The 16,637-nt window shown below is 43.2% G+C and overlaps 1 protein-coding gene across 1 annotated transcript in view; it reads right to left on the bottom strand.

Moving 5' to 3' along the window:
- The window catches only part of MAGI2 (membrane associated guanylate kinase, WW and PDZ domain containing 2), a 902,006-nt gene that overhangs the window by 85,953 nt on the left and 799,416 nt on the right, over positions 1 to 16,637 (bottom strand). The window contains exon 15 of the mRNA XM_058657499.1: positions 10,894 to 11,142. Within this exon, the coding sequence (XP_058513482.1) occupies positions 10,894 to 11,142 (249 nt within the window). The remainder of the gene's footprint in view (positions 1 to 10,893; positions 11,143 to 16,637) is intronic.

Raw genomic sequence — 16,637 nt, forward strand, 5'->3', positions numbered from 1 at the left:
AAAAATGCACTTCTCCCAGCCCTGTCCCCCTCACCCCCCCAGCACCCATGAGTCACTCTCTTGTGGGTGAACGATTTCAAAAAGCTACTCTGCCATTGGTAACCAGCAGATGGTCAGACAGCAGAATGGGACAAGGCAGCTGAGGGTGGCGACTTGAACACAACTGAACTCGTGCTTCCAAGGGTGGAAAGCATCAAGTAGCAAGCATGAAATATATCAATGGAGGAAAGAAGCATCAGGCATACCATTGGTGTTTTTGTACCAATTCAAAAAAAAAGATCTTTCAGCTAAGGACTGAGAATGGATTTGTAATTGAACAATAGCTAATTGTATCAGGGATTGTAACCAGCTGTGGGTTCACTGTTATAATCCAGAATAACGCACGGCTGGGTTCAAATGAACCTGTTGTGTGGAAGGAATTCGTGAACCTGGCTGGAGTCATGGATGTGCGACCTGCACCAGGTCATGCTCAGCCTGGCATTTTTAGTTCAATCACCTGTTGTCCACATCCTCACAAGACATTATGAACAGCAAGCCCACATTTTCATTTTGTACTGGACTTGGCCAATCATGTAGTTGATTCTAAGTAGCCATTCCCATGTTTTCCTGCACCACTGGACCGATGTCAGTGTCCACAGTGGAAGATGTGAATGAGAATGCATGCTAGCTCTGCTACCAAGAAAAATCACCAGAAAGGTGGGTCGTGGAAAGGAGCCAAAAGAATTACTTTCTCTTATGTCTGCATGTCTTATTTCTATGTGCATCAGTCAAGAAGGTAGTCTGAATAATGTCTTTTCAACATGTACTTAAATACCCTTGAATGCTATACATACTTCTCATGCCTTAAAAATTTACCTTGAATGTTCCATGGTGAAAATTAGCTGATAAGTTCCTCATTACTGAATCACCCGTAACTCTGTTTAAAGTAGATGAGATATTCTACATGTAAACAATATGTATTGCAAGGAGTTTGCATATATTTGATATTTTTTTTCCACAAAAACTGAAAAATAGGTCTTTAGAGTGACAGGAATAAAAAAAAAATTAACATTGTCATGACTCTCAAAGCTGTTGAGTCTGGCACAAAGGGAACTGGATCAAGTACGTTTTCAGAGGTACTCCTCACTTCTCATTTTTCTGTTTACTCCTGGAAGTCACCTGGCCAATTTTCAGGTAGCTGGGATATCTTTTATGAATGATTGTGGTCTAAAAGTAGTGAAACCAGATCTCACTAAGTTAGACATCAAATCTACTTAGTATTTTTCTGCAATTCCATTGAAAGCATTCGAAAAAAAGGTCTATACTTCCATTATACAATAAAACTAGTGACCCAAGACTTGCCATCCAAGGGAGGGGGGTGGGGTGGGGTTGGAATCCTGTGTTGTTTAGCTTGAGTAACTTCAGTGGTAAAATTGTGTAGTTTTAGCAAGCTTTGCTTACAATGACCCAGACAGCAAGCTGGTTCAATGACAATGGGGAAATATTGTTTTGATTTATCGATATTAAAACATTTTGTTTCCAGTGAACAGCGTTGAGACATAGAATCACACTCTCGCCCTCCGTCTGGAGGTCTGCATTTCCTGGTGCCTCACTTACGATAATTGATTTAGTTTTTATGTAAGGGGTTCCTTTTACGTGCAGCCCCTTACCACAGCCATGTCCAGTAATTACTAGAATATACTGGATTATTTTGCAAGATGAGATTATTGCATAAACATTTAAAAATTCACATGATGGAAAAAGAGCACAGAAAAAAAGTACTGCCTTTAAGTGACAAGAATTTCTTGTATTTAAAGTACTTTCACCAACATATATACGTACATATAATATATTATCATCACTTCTCTGAGGAAATAGGAGGAGTTATGCATGCCATTTCACCATCATCAATTAGAAGCTGGGAATTCTTTTATAAATTTAAGCCGGCTATTGTAATCAATACTTTGGGGTCTCGGGGGGAGATGTGAGTCTGCTTGGGAAAAATTGTCAAATCTTTTATGACTCGAACTTTAAAAGTCCCGTTTAGCTCCTGTAGTTTTGAAAGATAAATGTTTGAAGGACAACAGACTTCTGTTCAAGTGTTCAAAAAGTGTTATCAAGTTACATTCCATCCACCCCAAGTTTGAGGTTTACAATGTTCAATAAAAAAGTTTCCTTTGCTCCTGTACATCTGTCTCATGCCTTTTGAGCACACTGGACTTCACACCCTTCAAAGTATCTGTTGTGAGTAATCTCTCAGCAAGCACAGGAGAAATGGTTGACGGCTACAAGAAGCTGTTGCTGACAAGTTGTGCTTCTCATTTTTACAGATGCAACGGATTCTACCTCCGCCATCTCCTTTTCCCTTTTATAGCCTCTGAGATTGTGTTTTGTGGAAAGTCACTTGGCCATCTTCACAGTTTCTCTGGTACGATAGGTAAATGTCAAAAGCAATCAGGTGCAATAGCAATCTTCCACTGGATTCCCCAAAGCCCTCTGGCCGATAATAACTTCTCGCAATATTTTCTTAATGTAAATGGAAACAGATACTAACCCAGGCAAATGATCCCTCCTGAGCCAGCTGTCCCTTCCAATAAGTTACCCACAAGATTACATGAATATTTATTGGTTCTTCGGTTCCTCACAGAAGCCAATGTTCCACTGACAGTGGTATATAGCATGTTTAAACTTGAACTGATGCATTTTTGTGTGTGTGTGTATGTGACCAGAGAAAGCTAAATGTGAAAAGGTCCATAAGCAAAGTGTCCAGGACCTTGGAGATCTTGATCATATGTTAACTTTGAAAACGACTTGTAATGTGACCTAAGAATGGTCAAATAAATGATTTCAGTCTTCTCATTTGGAAAGCAAAACATCAACACATGGGCTGCTGCTGTCTTGTCCTTGTCTCTTTTTCCCTGACTGGGATGCATTTTAACTTGGATTTCCACCTGAATGCCTTTTCTCTGATCACTTTCAATCTTGGTCACTGGATGCACTGTTACTTACTCTGTTTTTACCTAAGACTGTCCTCATGCAAGGACTTTTAATGCTCTCAGGTGAGAAATGAATGAGGAGCAGGAAAGAACAGAAGAGCCTAGAGTTGTGTTCTGTTGTTTGCAGGAAAATGCCACATTACACCCTAGAGGAAGAGGTCTTACTGAAGAAGACATACTCATGGATGGGAAAAAGCTCATGAAATGATCTCCAACATCCATCAGCTTCTAGGGAAAAGCTGCAAAGTAACACCCAAACAAGATGCCAGTATGTAACCTCTAGGAATGGCTGACATGCAAACTAACGTGCCTGGAAAAGCAGTGGAAGATGATCCAATTGCTTGGGCCCCTGTCACCTGCATGGAAGACTGGGTTATATATTGATCCTGCATCCTGGCTTCGGCTTGGCCCAGCCATGACTACGTGTGGCCATTTGGGGAGTGAACCAGTGGAAGGAGGATCTCTGTCCTCTCTCTGTAACTGTGACTTTTGCTTAAAAAATTTTTTAGTTTCATTTGTGTTTGAAAGGCAGGGTTACAGAGATAAGGAGAGACAGGGAGAAAGAAGAAAGAGAGAGAGAGAGAGAGAGAGAGATTGATTCTGCATCTGCTGGTTCACTCTCCAATTGGCCACAATGGCCAGGGCTGAGCCAATCTGAAGCCAGGAGTCAGGAGCTTCCTCCAGGTCTCCCACATGGATGCAAGGTCCCAAAGCCTTGGGCCACCCTCTATTGCTTTCCCAGGCTATAAACAGGGAGTTGGATTGGAAGTGGAGCAGCTGGGACACTCACTGGTGTCATATGGGATACCAGCACCACAGGAAGAAGCTTAGCCTATGAAACGATGACTCTGGCCCCAAAACTTTTTAAAATAAAAAAGTAAAATAAATAAATAAATAAATAAATAAATCTTTAAGAAAATTAAACCCAACAAATGGAGAAAAAATGAAAAAGCTAAGGGTTGTGGATGGACTAGAGATCAGTTAGAAAGAACTGGTGAATACTAAATTTCAAAAAAGTTAGGCAGGGGAGGGTACAAGGTATCAGGGGAGGCTTCCTAGAGGAAATGCTGCTTCATCTGAGCTTTCAAAAGCTCAGGGCTTTGCCAGGTGGCCAGAAGGGCATGCATCGCAGAGCTTTGGTGATGCATCCTGCAAAGCCAGATAGCTGGGTTATCAATATCTGTGTCGTGGGGAGGGGGCAGGGTTGGAAGTGCAGCGAATGTAGGAGAGCTGTGGGAGATGAAGGAAGAACAGACATGGGAAACCTTGGGGGCTGTGCCCGGCGCTCAGAATTTACCTCACAGCCCAACAAGGAAGCAGGTTGGTGAGAGTTATGTCATATCACCAGGCTTATTTTAAAAGAGCAGGGCTGGGAGTCCTGTGACAGGTCTGCAGGAAAGCAGTTGAAGGCAAGGAGCTTAATATCACAAAGACATCTACAGCTGTGCTACAGTCCCACCTGTAGGCTACCAGCCCTGAGCCATGGCTACACATCAATGAGGACGACCCGACATTCCCTTTTCAATTTCTCAGTCACACTTGCTTCAGGACAAAGGCTCCACAAGCCACACGTGGCTATAGGGTTGTGAGGTACAGATTAAAATATTCCCATCCATGCAGAAGGTTCCATTGTTCAGTGCTCATCTAATCTATCATCTCCACGAAGGTGTTAACTGTGTCAGCAAGGAGAGCTTAATCATGTATCCATGTTGTACCTGGTTGGGTGATAGGCTGAGTCTCCCAAGAACGGCAGATATGGTGTGTATAAATTCAGTTCTAGAGGTCTGCTTCAATGCTTGTGAACACACTCATTGACTGGAGCTGAGAGTAACTTAACACTACAGAGTATCAACCTCAGTGGCCACTCTGGAGATTGAGTCTTGGTGGAATTTCAGTTTTGTCATGTGCCTACAGGAATGTAGCTGTTTTTCATCTTGAGATTCCTTTAATAAGTATCCCCAGTTGTAGTGTCTGCCCTCAGTTCCTGGCTCTGGCTGCTGACCCTGTAAAGTAGTGTTGACAGCTCAAGGAAATGGGTTCCTGCAACCCAAGTGGGAGACTTGGATTGAGCTGAGGTGTCCCCGCTTTGGCCTTGGGCCAGTTTCAGATGTCATGGACATTTAGGGAGAGACCACAGGAAGGGAACATTCTGTCATTGACATTGCCTTTATCTCCAGTAGAACAACAAAGAAAGATCTGGAATAAATGAGACTGAAAAAAAATGAAAACGCTATGAGTATGCCCTACTATTTAATTTTCCTTGACACTGCTTAAACCTCAAGAATGCCCAGTGATCTGAATTTTCATCCAACAGGGCTGGCTAATGAATCTCTAGAAATGATTCCCATCAAGCACAAAGAACAATCTGATTGTGAACAAACCCAGCTGAAATTGCAAAATTTGGGGGCTGGCCAAATGCATAAATGGAAAGAGCCCTTCTTAGCGTTCTCTTTCGACCTGGCTGGACAGTGATGATAAACAGCAGTTGGGTGTTCATAGCATGCTATTAAGATGGGTCCACAGGGGGCAGCAGCTTTCTTAGGAGGTTTCCTCAATACCCTCAGTGTGGTGGATTGTCAGGAAAACAATATTGAAGAGAGTTTTCATCCAACGTAAGACCCCGGAATATAGTATGAATAGAATAGAATGTAAAGAAAAAGGGGAAAAGGTTTTTTTTTTTTTTCCAAAAGTGACCCACAGCTCTGAATGCACTGGAATGCTGCAGGAGAGTAACACTGATCCTGTACGTGGGGTCTGGAGTGTGTTCTCAGTCACAACCTCCCTGCACTATCGAGTGAATAACAGAGTTGGAAGACATAAGCCCAGGGAAAACAGTCACCAATCACTCACTTATGAGCTTTCAAGACAACCAAATAGCACAAGGTAAGAAGACATTTACCGTCTGCAGCTGCCTGGAGAGTCTTTGAATAAATAATAAAAACCCTCCTGAAAAATGATGTCCTGGTGGGAGAAACTTATGATTTACGAGTTCCATTCAAACCGTAGGAATTTTCAGACAAGCTCCATGAGACCTTAGAGTTTTCTTGATGGGTTGCACTACCCCTTGTGTTTGAGAAAAAAAGAAGGCCAGTGACTCTTGGCAGACTGAGCCTCACAACTTAAGGGTCTTTACATTTGTTAGTGCAAAGACAGTGAAATGTTCACATTTGTTTCCTTTTAGTTAATAAGTGCATCAATGTGTAGATATCAGAATAGCCAGATTTTAATGCAAAAATCTTTTTTTTTTTTTCCTGCTTGTCATCCTACTGTTTGGTCTTAGGAAATCAGGTTTTGATACGGGAATGAAACTAGTGATATTCAAGCTGGAAACAAAGGGAATTTAATCCACAGGTTCTATTCATTTTGGTCTTAGCTAGGTCTGATATTATAAAGAAGTAATACAATTCGGGAGTTACTCACTTGGAACTGAAATGGTTTGCGTTGTTATTGAGGACTGTGAAATAAATAAATAATTTGAAATAATACATTTTTTTCTCCAAGGCAGCCTGAGATGCCATCCAACCCTTCCTGCGTAGGATTGGGTACTGATTGGGTGGAGTTGGTACTGATGCAGATGGGAGAGGATTTCTGGAATGTTTGGGGACCCAGAAGAAGTGAGTCAGAGAGCACACTGAGGCAGCTGCCTGGCCCTTCCAGCAGCCTGCAGAGGCGTGAGCAGAGCCACCTCTCTTAGAGTTCCCTTCTTACTGTGATTCATCAGGCTGCACACTGGCTGCTGAATCGCCCACCCAGGTGGGAAACAACGGATGGGATAACTGTCTTCCGGGACAATGCTCCAGGTCCTCTCTACTGCAGTGCAATTTCTCACGCTGGTGGAGGAACAGCTTGTACGAATTCCTAACTCAGTGGTTCTCTGACGTTCTCCCCCTCCTCCTGAACATCCCTCAGTCCTGACTTTCAGGGATGGAGTAGCCCTGTGTGGTCGCAGGCCACGGAGACAGAGCATATTCCAAAGTTCATTTCTAGGATGAACAGGATTTGCTCACTCTCTCAGAATCCGGTCCAGTCCCATCCGATAAATTACAGGGCAGACCTTGAAAAGCAACTCCCAGGTTATGTCATTGATTCTTACCTGGAAAGAACTGGTCATTTTGGGCGGAGGGGGAGATGCATAAACAAAACACAACCGAGACAGGCAAAGTCAAATGACAACAATGGAGATACAGACACAGTAATAGCACAAACACGAAGCAGTTATTGAACTTCCTGACAAGAATTTCCATGACGTATAAGAATTGGAGAAAACACTTGTGAGCAACAGATAGGAGTCGTATTAGATTGGACAAGAGATTAAATTTCTGAGCTGACTGTGTGTGATGCTTACTGTTCAAGCAACAGACTCTTCAGGGCTGCTGGGAAGAGTCGATAGAATGTAAGATTCCTAGTGCAATGGCTGGGAGGAATCTTGATTAAAACTGTTACGGGATAAAGGGATAGCATTTTCAGAGGCAGCCACCAACACATACAGGCTCTGGGATAAGGGCAGGTACCTAATAAGCTTTGGCAGAATGGAATCAGGGAGGGATCGCCGGCAAAAAGTAGCTATGATTGGAGTACCCGGCGTCTTGGAGCTAGCAGGCAAATTTGAACTTCACATTGCAGTTGTCTTCATTGGGGTGCTGTGTTCATGGCTTGTGGCTGGAAGACTGAGTTTTAAAGAAAGCGTTCTCTTTGGTGATGCACTTGGCATCCCTGTCCATCACACTCCACTACGGACTACTTCCTGAAATGGGCACTAACTGCCACTGTCCTTGAGAAAAGATTTATTGCATTTAAAACATGTGTAAACTGTACATGTTTTAAAGGGACACGCTTTTTGATCTGCACGTTCAACTGTTTGAGTGAGTTATCTTCCCAGCAATGACTTCTGGGGAATGCAACACTGAGAGGCAAAGTTTAAACGAGTTAGAGACGGGCAAGGCACCCATCACATCAAATACCTATATTTTTCAGGTGATCAGTGATTAAACCTCTCTTCAAAGGTTTGGAGAATATCCAATGCCACAGCTATGTCCCTGTGCTGGCCCTGAATTCATTCATTTCACCTTCATAGTAATCCTATGACACAGGGATGGAATGATCTTTTCTTTCCAAGCAAAAGAAACACAGACCGATGAGCTCATGGAACTTTCTTAAGGTCCCATGGTTAGGAAGCCAGGTTTCAGACACAGGCAGTGTGAAGCTTCTACCCTGTCATGCTAACCATGACCCTCCCCTGGCCTAAATGCCACAATGCTCCCATGAAAGGCGTGAGAACATTTCGCCCATTAACAGAAAGGCCTGAGCAGTCATGAAAAGGAAAGAGTGTGTTAGTAATCTTGGGCCTGTACAGCATGCAAGAGAAAACGCCCCAAGCCCTGGGAATGAGTGTGATTCCTGAACACCTGTTTCAGGCTCACAAGCCTAGCATTCTGGACGTTCTGACCATGTACAGGTGGCCGGCCGAGGGCAGCTCAGCACCATGCATGAGGTGTTTAGTGTCTCCCTTTGAAATCAGAGACCCAAGTTATTACAGAAGCTAAGCAGACCCCAGCAGCAGCCTCAGGAACCTCTAAAGGTACATGCTGAAAATGACACACTGTAAGGGCCAGGTGCCCTGTGTCACAGCTGCTGTCGCCCTGCAGCGTGGGGGGAAGCTGCCTTTCGCCATCCTTGCATTGAAAAGCAGTAAGTACATGTTTCTTTTTAGAAGCCATGAAACATCATGAGTTCTAGAATATCTTTCCACTCTCCAAGGTGGATGTAAAGTAATACCATTTTGAAGGTGGTTAGAATCTATTCTTGTCATGCCAGTGTGATGTCACTTGGTAAGGAAGATAAAGTGCCATATTGTTATTGTCAGCTGTTCTTGCTACATCTATGCATGCATGGTATTTATAGTTTTTTTTTCCTTTCCTTTAAACTTAGAAGGTTTTAAAAATGTATTTTTATTTCACTTGAAAGGAGAGGAAAGGAAAAGAGAGATACAGACAGAGAGAAAGATCCTCGATTGCATGGGTTCATTTCGACAACAGACAGGTCGGGGCTGGGCTCAAGCCAGGAGCCGGGAACCCCACCTGGGTCTCCCATGTGGCCGGCAGAGACCCAAACACTCACTCAGTCATCTTCTGATGCTTCTGGAATCGCAATTCAATCCAAGGCACTTTGACATGGGAAGCGGGCATCCCAAATGCCCACCCCGGAGGTTTTCGGTGCAAAGTAAATGCATGAATGCGTGTGTGTGGGATGTGTGTGAGTGCGTGTGTGTGTGTGTGTGAACTTACTCCCTATAACTTGAGAAGAAAAGCTGTCACGCTTCAAAAACGTTGAGACCTTAAATATGTGCATCACATTTGTCACAGTGGCAGTATATTTTGTGTTTTTATTCCAGTCTTCCGGGTAATTCTGTCCCAATAAACAATCTGAATAATCAGAATAGCCACACAAGCTCACTCTCTGAACATTTTCCCCAAGTGTAAATTATTGGGAGGCTGTTTATATAATTCATGAAAATCTTAAGTCTTGCGTCCTTTTAATCTTAGCGAATCCATCTGAGTGACAGGATACTGTTTTTTTTTTTTTTTTTTTTTTTTTTTAGCCTATGCTTTAATATTGGATCTATTCCTGCAGCTTATCCTGGAGGAAAAGAGGAATGGAGCTGTCCTTTCAGATGTATGCTGTTTGGCTTCTGCGTTGATTTGCTGAGATCCCATCCATATACACTTTTCACTTTGGAATTTGCAAGAAGAATGCTAAACAGGGCAGTTCTCTCCACGTAGCTCTGTTTGTTATTATTATTATTATAATTATTATAACATTAGTCTTATCCTACAAAGCTCTTCTTCTGAACTACTTGTTCTCTGAAATATTATTTGACAATAACTCTCTGAACACCACATGCTTGGGCAGCCACCACAGTTCCTAAGCATTGTATGGTGACAACATGGAAGAAACCACTATTGTTATTATTTTTCTCTTACTGTTCTCCTGTGCATGGTATCTTAGTCTAAATCATTTCAACCTGAAAAAGGAGCAAGCCAGTAAAGCTAACTGATCTTTTCCGTCCTACTGCTTGCTGGCTGCCTGTGAGTTCCAGAATGCTGTTGCTGACAAGAAACCAACAAGGGAGGTCTGGGAATCTACCAAGACTACTGCCTAGGAGAGGCCGCAGCCCCTGCACCTGTCATCTGGACTCACAGAACTGCTGCTTCCACCCAGACCAGCATCTTTGGCGCCTTAACTCACTGCTTCAACTGCGTCCTGGCTGTGTGTGTGCCTCTGCTCCTGTTCTCATCATCTTTGAAGACCCCCAGTCAGATTTCAGTCCACTGCTTAAAACGCTCCATCAGCTCCCAAGCACCAGGCCTACGACAGAGACTTCTTCCCAGTGGGTCTGAAACCTGCACGGTAGACTCAGGCCTGATTCTAGGTCACTGCCCCTGGATCATGGAACCACAGCCACCCTGGGTTTCTCTAGACCTGCTGAACGCAGAATTCCTGTCCATCTCAACGTTTCTGTCTGCACTGCTGCTCCCCAGCCTCTCTGCTTGTCTGGTTGCATTCCACTGCAGGCTTCTGCAACCAAAGGGAAAGCCTGCTTTGAGCAGCTGTTAAGGCAGCACTCTTTGTTTCACAGTGACCCCACCACACCAACTCTCTTTTAGTTTCTCCCTGATTTACAAAGAAAAGCTTTTTTTTTGGTGGGGAGGGAGGGAGGGAGCTTGAGGATGTGGGGAACTGGTTGTGATCTCACATTCTCTTTGGGCCAAAGGATGCGTTATCTGTGCCTACAGCCTGAGACTTGTGGGCGTCACAGTGTGTTGAAAACAGCTCTGGGATCCACTGCTCCAGTTTCCCTGCCACCTGAGCACAGGACAACGAGACCTCTCATTCCAATGCAGAAGCAGGAGTGACTTACTGCTAGTGGACCCAGACTCGGGCCTGTTCAGGGAGCTGATGATGACGAAGCCGAAGCCCTCATTCTCCTTGCGATGGATGATTACGTCACTGCTCTGCAGGCTGTGGGAGGCAAAGCCTTCCGGCGGAGAGGCACTGGTGCTGGGAGCGGCGTGCTTGTTGTTGGCATAGGTTGTGTAGTCGCTGCGTGGAGAGCTGTGGTGGGTGGACACAGAACCTGGGCTCCGTCCATTCTCTGGGCAGGGCTCACCTGCAATACACAGAGCACACAGACAGTTTAAAAAAAAAAAACGTTTATTCTTGTTTACTTGAAAGGCAGAGCAATGAGGAGAGATTTTGCAATATAATCTATCACCTATCTGTGCTCTATCTATCTATCTATCTATCTAATCTATTTTCATCATCAAGAGAGTTATTCCATCTATTGCAATGTTCACTCCCCCAAAGCCTGCAACAGCCAGGGTTTGACCAAGTTGAAGCCAGGAGCTCGGAACTCCATCTGGGTCTCCCTTAGAGGTGGGAGTCATCCTGTGCTGCCCTGTCCAAGGCTGCATTACCAGGAAGTGCCATTGAATGTGGAGCAGCTAGAGAGCTGGCGTTGTTTCACAGTGGGTTAAGACGCTGCCTGCAGTGTTGGCATCTCACATGGAGGCTAGTTCAAGTTGTGGCTGCCCCACTTCCAATCCACTCCCTGCTACTGTTTCTGGGAAAGTAGCAGAACATGGTCCAAGGGCGTGGTCTCCTGCACCCTTGTGGGACACCCGGATGAAGCTCTTAGGTTTGGTGTGTCCCAACCTTAATGTGGCCATTTGGGAAAGTGAATCAGCGGATGAAAGGTCTCTTTGTCTTTCTCTTTCTCTGTAACTCTGTTTTTCCAATAAATGAATGAATAAATAAAATTAAAAAAATCAAACTATACAGCCATGACTTGAACTGGCACTCTTTTATGGGATGTGGGTATCCCAAGCAGAGGCTGGCTCCAGCATACATTGCAAGAAATTAATGAATGCCTGCTATTGCTAGGCACTGTTCTAGACACTAGCATCGTGACACGCCTGGAACTAACTCCTCTTCCTCTAAGATGTGTGGCACATCTGAAGGATTATAGACTGTGGACACTCACAAAGTGAGTAGACAGAATCCTAAACTGCCCTGTGCATGAGAAGAGCTTCTGAAAAGCAGACTCCTTCCGTATCCCCGCGTGGAAAATCTTTTTTGGTACGTCAGGGGAATACTGGACCCAGGAATCTTGATCTAAGCTCCAAGGCCGTAGTTCAAGGGCGGCTGCTGCTGTTGCATGGACTGGAAATATGGCTGACATCTGACACATGTCCATGTCAAGTAACTGGTACCACTTCCTTATTTTATGGTACACCGACCCACTTCCTTTCACTTCTTGAAAGTAGTTTGCACAGTTTTTTTTTTTGTATGTCAAGCATATATCAAGAACGTGACTTAAAAGAATAAGAAAAACATTTCGAGATTATTTTTTTCCACTTCCAAAACTAGTTGGCTCACTCTAGGATTGAGTCTGAAAATGATATCAGGCTAAGGGATTATGATTTTCAGAAACGATGATTTTGGACCTTCAAGCCTCTAGAGAGGCGCTGGAATCCATTCTCATTGACATTCTATATCATACAACACATTCTCTCATCAACCGAGCAAGCCAAGACAATCTTATAACATTTATAAGAAAGCAAGCATATTTACTTTGATGAAAAGACAGAAAGTTGGCAGCGAAGAGAAGTTCACTTTTGAAATGAAAGTTGATTTGTCATCTAGAAAGAATGTTGTTATCTGATTTAATGCCTAGGCATTAGCAATCTGATTAAAATAACTGAAATGGGCACCTGAAATACACTTTCATTTTCCCACCTACAAGCTGTTTAGTGTACTCAGAAGACAGAATAGTGAGATGGAAAATAATCACAGTTAATGACTTCTTTCTGGGTCTCTAGATATTGTCAATGGTTTAGAGCTGTTGAAGTTGTCTCCAATGGCAAGCTCAAACCAATCAGCAAAGCAGCATAATTTATAACTTAACTTTGTAAACAGCAATTCCATCTGAAATGGAACAGTCAGAGAGAAAGAACAGAGGCTATATGAGAATGTGTTATTGCATGGTTAACTTAAAAAGGAGTTGCGTTTATTTCTATACTCAGATATAGAAAATAACCTTACATCAATGTTTTTAAAAGTAAGCAAAACGTAACTTAAAAAGATTTAAAAAAATATACTTCTTGTTTGTAATTAAAATGAATGAGACCTAAATGGTTCTTTTTTTTTAATTAGTGGATAAATCTTTTTTCTGTAAGACCTAATTAATCAGGGATGGCGTTGTGGGACAGTGGGTTATGTAATTCCAGCATTCCACGTGTGAGTGATAGTTCAAGTTCTGGCTGGTCTACTCTCAGTCTTGCTTCTTGATAATGTCTCTAGGGGAAAAAGTAGCAGAGTTGTGCATGTGGGAGTGGAAGAGCCGGACAGCACTGCAGGTTCCTTAATGCTGGCCTGGCTGGTCACTGTGGCCATTTGGGAAGTGAAGCAGCTGCTGATGGAAGATATTTTTCTCCACCCATCTCTCTCTCTCTCTCTCTCCCTTCCTCCTCAGCCACTCTACCTTTCAAATAAAGAAATCTTTAACATATTCAAGTTAATCTGATTCCAGGGAAAGTAAAGATAGGATGCTTTTCATTTGTGAGAAAAGTTTTGAAGTCATAAAAGACATGAAGTCAACATCAAAGCCTTTTTTCCAATGAGAATTGAAAACTTCAGCTGGTAAATGTACCCTCCGTGTTGGAAAACGTCATCCGAACATGAGCTGTTATTGTTCAGGTGAAGCACGCGTCCTTTATCAGTCCTTGTGTAAGTTGGAAAGAAAGTGATTAGAGATAGTCAGAAGAAGACAAACAAACAATTATTACACTGCTCCATTCAACTGAAAATCTCTCTGAGTTATATTGGACTCAATCAGTAAGTAAATGTCATAGTCGGTGACAAGGGAGAGCTCATTTTCTGGCTGTCACATTTTAGAGGGCTGAGATCTGTGATTGTCAGTAAACAGGCAGCAAAGAAAAATTATCTGTCTCTGCAGTAAATGGCTGGGAGTGGCCATGCCATCAGTTCTATAAGGGAGAAAGAACAATTGCTAAATCAGGGACTAAAGTCAATAGCGGTCTCCGGATGGTCATGCACGTTAACAGAATACATTCCTGTAGTCGCTGGATTCCTCTTCCAAGCTCCAGACAACATGGGTGTATTTAGAGTCAGAGGCAAGAAGCTTGCAGTTCTTCTCAGACTTGTTTTGGGTTCCTACCCAAATTGGCAGTGTTGCTGTCCTTGGGGGTTAATCCCAGACCATGTTTTGACTCAACTGGTGTTGAATCCGATGTGACTATTTTCTTTCCAGTACCCTTTCCTTGGGGAGACATCAATAGCGTTGTTTGAGAATATTATGTTACAGTATCATAAAGGGACTAAATGTCATGCTTATTAAAGAAAACTGCATTCATTTCCTGGATTCCTGACTCATTCTTTCAATTCATACATACATGATTATGCAGAATTCAGTTGACATTCACTCAGGTCAAGCAGCCAATTTTAGGGAAAGCTTCCATTTTGTCTCCAGTAATCACACAGGAAGACATCTCACGCTGACGGGAGAGGGTCTCTGAGGGAGAGGTGGGAGCTAGGCATATCAGCCAGTCCAGAAGGCACGGCATAGAGTGGACACTGCTGGCCAGGTGCTGCTGTTCCTGATGTAAAAAGTGCTGATCTGCACTTTGCTTCATCACTGCCTAGATTAATTGCTATTGCTTAGAATTTGGGAGATTTTGCGGAAACATGGGCTTTAGTTTCTCTCGAAATATTTGGCTGGAGCTGGACAGAGTAGTTCTTGACTGTATATACCAGCTGGAGTGGGGTAATGACTACTTGATTGCCTGGGCATGTGGTTTGCAGGTGCCCATTATCCTGACCATTTTCCAGTGCCTCTTGCAGTGCCTAAGCAAGAATCTGCAAGGCAGAGGCCCTGGTGCAATAGCAAACTGCTTCCCCTCTACACTACCAACAGGGCCCTGGGTCTCTGAGAGTCTGAACTGTCTAGACCTAGCCTATTTTCAAGATTTGGGACTTAGGACTGTCACCCAGAAAAAAAAAAAAAACCTCATCACTGTACATAAAAGAATATGGATACAGGGGCTTGAGCATACACAAGGTCCTTCATGGTCCTTCATAGCACAGCTGCCTGCATTTAGCTGTGCAGACACCCCTGGCTCAGATGGGTGTATGCCTGGAGACAAAGGACGAGGCATTGCATTGAGGATTGAGCAAAAAGGTAGCGACCTGGACCCTCGAATGCACTTGCGTCCTAAATACTGGCTAAACTTTTCACTCAAATATCAAGAAAACTTTCTTTTCTAATTAGAATATTCTTTTAAGATCTTTGGGTAAAAACTACTACATATAAGACCTGTTGGTGTGTGGATAAGACATCTGCTGTCAAAACTAGCTCACAGTGCAAGATCTGTGTTACAACTCTCCAGCAAATGAAACTGGGAGAGTCACTGGCTAGCTTCTTTGGACCCAACAATTTCTGACTTTGAGGATCTAGCTCCTTTAATTGAAAATCCTGCTTTTTTCTGTCTTCAGTGTGAGCACTGATTTTATAATTTGATTTGTGGAGCAGGATTTGGTGGTTATTATAATTCTTTGCCCCATGCAATCAGATTTGCTTGAATTTCCCATAAGGATTTCTTTGCCTTGAGCATCAGCTGAGAAGCCAGCGACTCCTATGGTCTGAAATGGGGCAGAGCATTTACACAAGCCAAAGAGGATGAAGACTAAAAAAGAGCTTCATCTTTGCCATCTCCCCATCAGGCTGCTCCTTCGGCTGGATGGTGGAAGTTGTGCCTCTCGTCCCAAGCTGCAAACTGCTCTCTTTGAACCCCAAGTAAACCAGGTCATGCTTCCCATTGCCTCTGCTAAGGAAAGTGTAATCGCAATGACACTCCCTGAGAAGGGATCTTGACTATCACATGTGTTTTGTAGCTGTCCCTTTCCACTTTGCAGAAAAGCTATTTTCTTGTGCCTCTTTTCCATCCTGTTTGCAGGCATTTCCTGTGTGAGGCTCTCGAGGAACACCAGGCTGCATGAACTCAGAAACTTTCCTTTTGTGAAATTTTCAAAAAAAAAATTATATGCACTTGAAATGCACACACTGTGTGAACTTGGTAAGAACTGCAGCGAGAAATGCCTTTCAAGAAAACCACAGTCACAAGCTTCAACAGCAAGTTTGTTCAGCATTTGGCATATACTCCATCAGCTAGGGTTGATTAGAACAGAATTTAATTTGTCCTAATCAGCTAATGGCAAGGGGAGCATGAAATGATGTCGGTGCATGGCTTTTGCACACTGTGCTACATGTCCTAGGAAATCAGGTATCTTTTTAATTTATCTTTAGAACATACAACAGCACTGCAAATTATTATTATTATTATTATTAAAAATTACTCTGCAGGGAGATGGTGAAATGTTAACCAAGCAAGCACTGTTTTTCTCTTGGCATTTCACCCAAGCATAAGGCACAACTCAAGGTGTTTTACTTCTTTGGGTCAAGTGGCAGGCTATGAATTTCTGAAGACAAACGGCACCTCTTAGCAAAACCTCCAAACGATACAAGATATATGGCCAACTCTGCTGGTGAGGGCTGACGCGTCTTCTGACTCGCCCTTTTCAATGATT

Source organism: Ochotona princeps, chromosome 32 (assembly GCF_030435755.1).
Source record: "Ochotona princeps isolate mOchPri1 chromosome 32, mOchPri1.hap1, whole genome shotgun sequence".
Classification (NCBI taxonomy): domain Eukaryota; kingdom Metazoa; phylum Chordata; class Mammalia; order Lagomorpha; family Ochotonidae; genus Ochotona; species Ochotona princeps.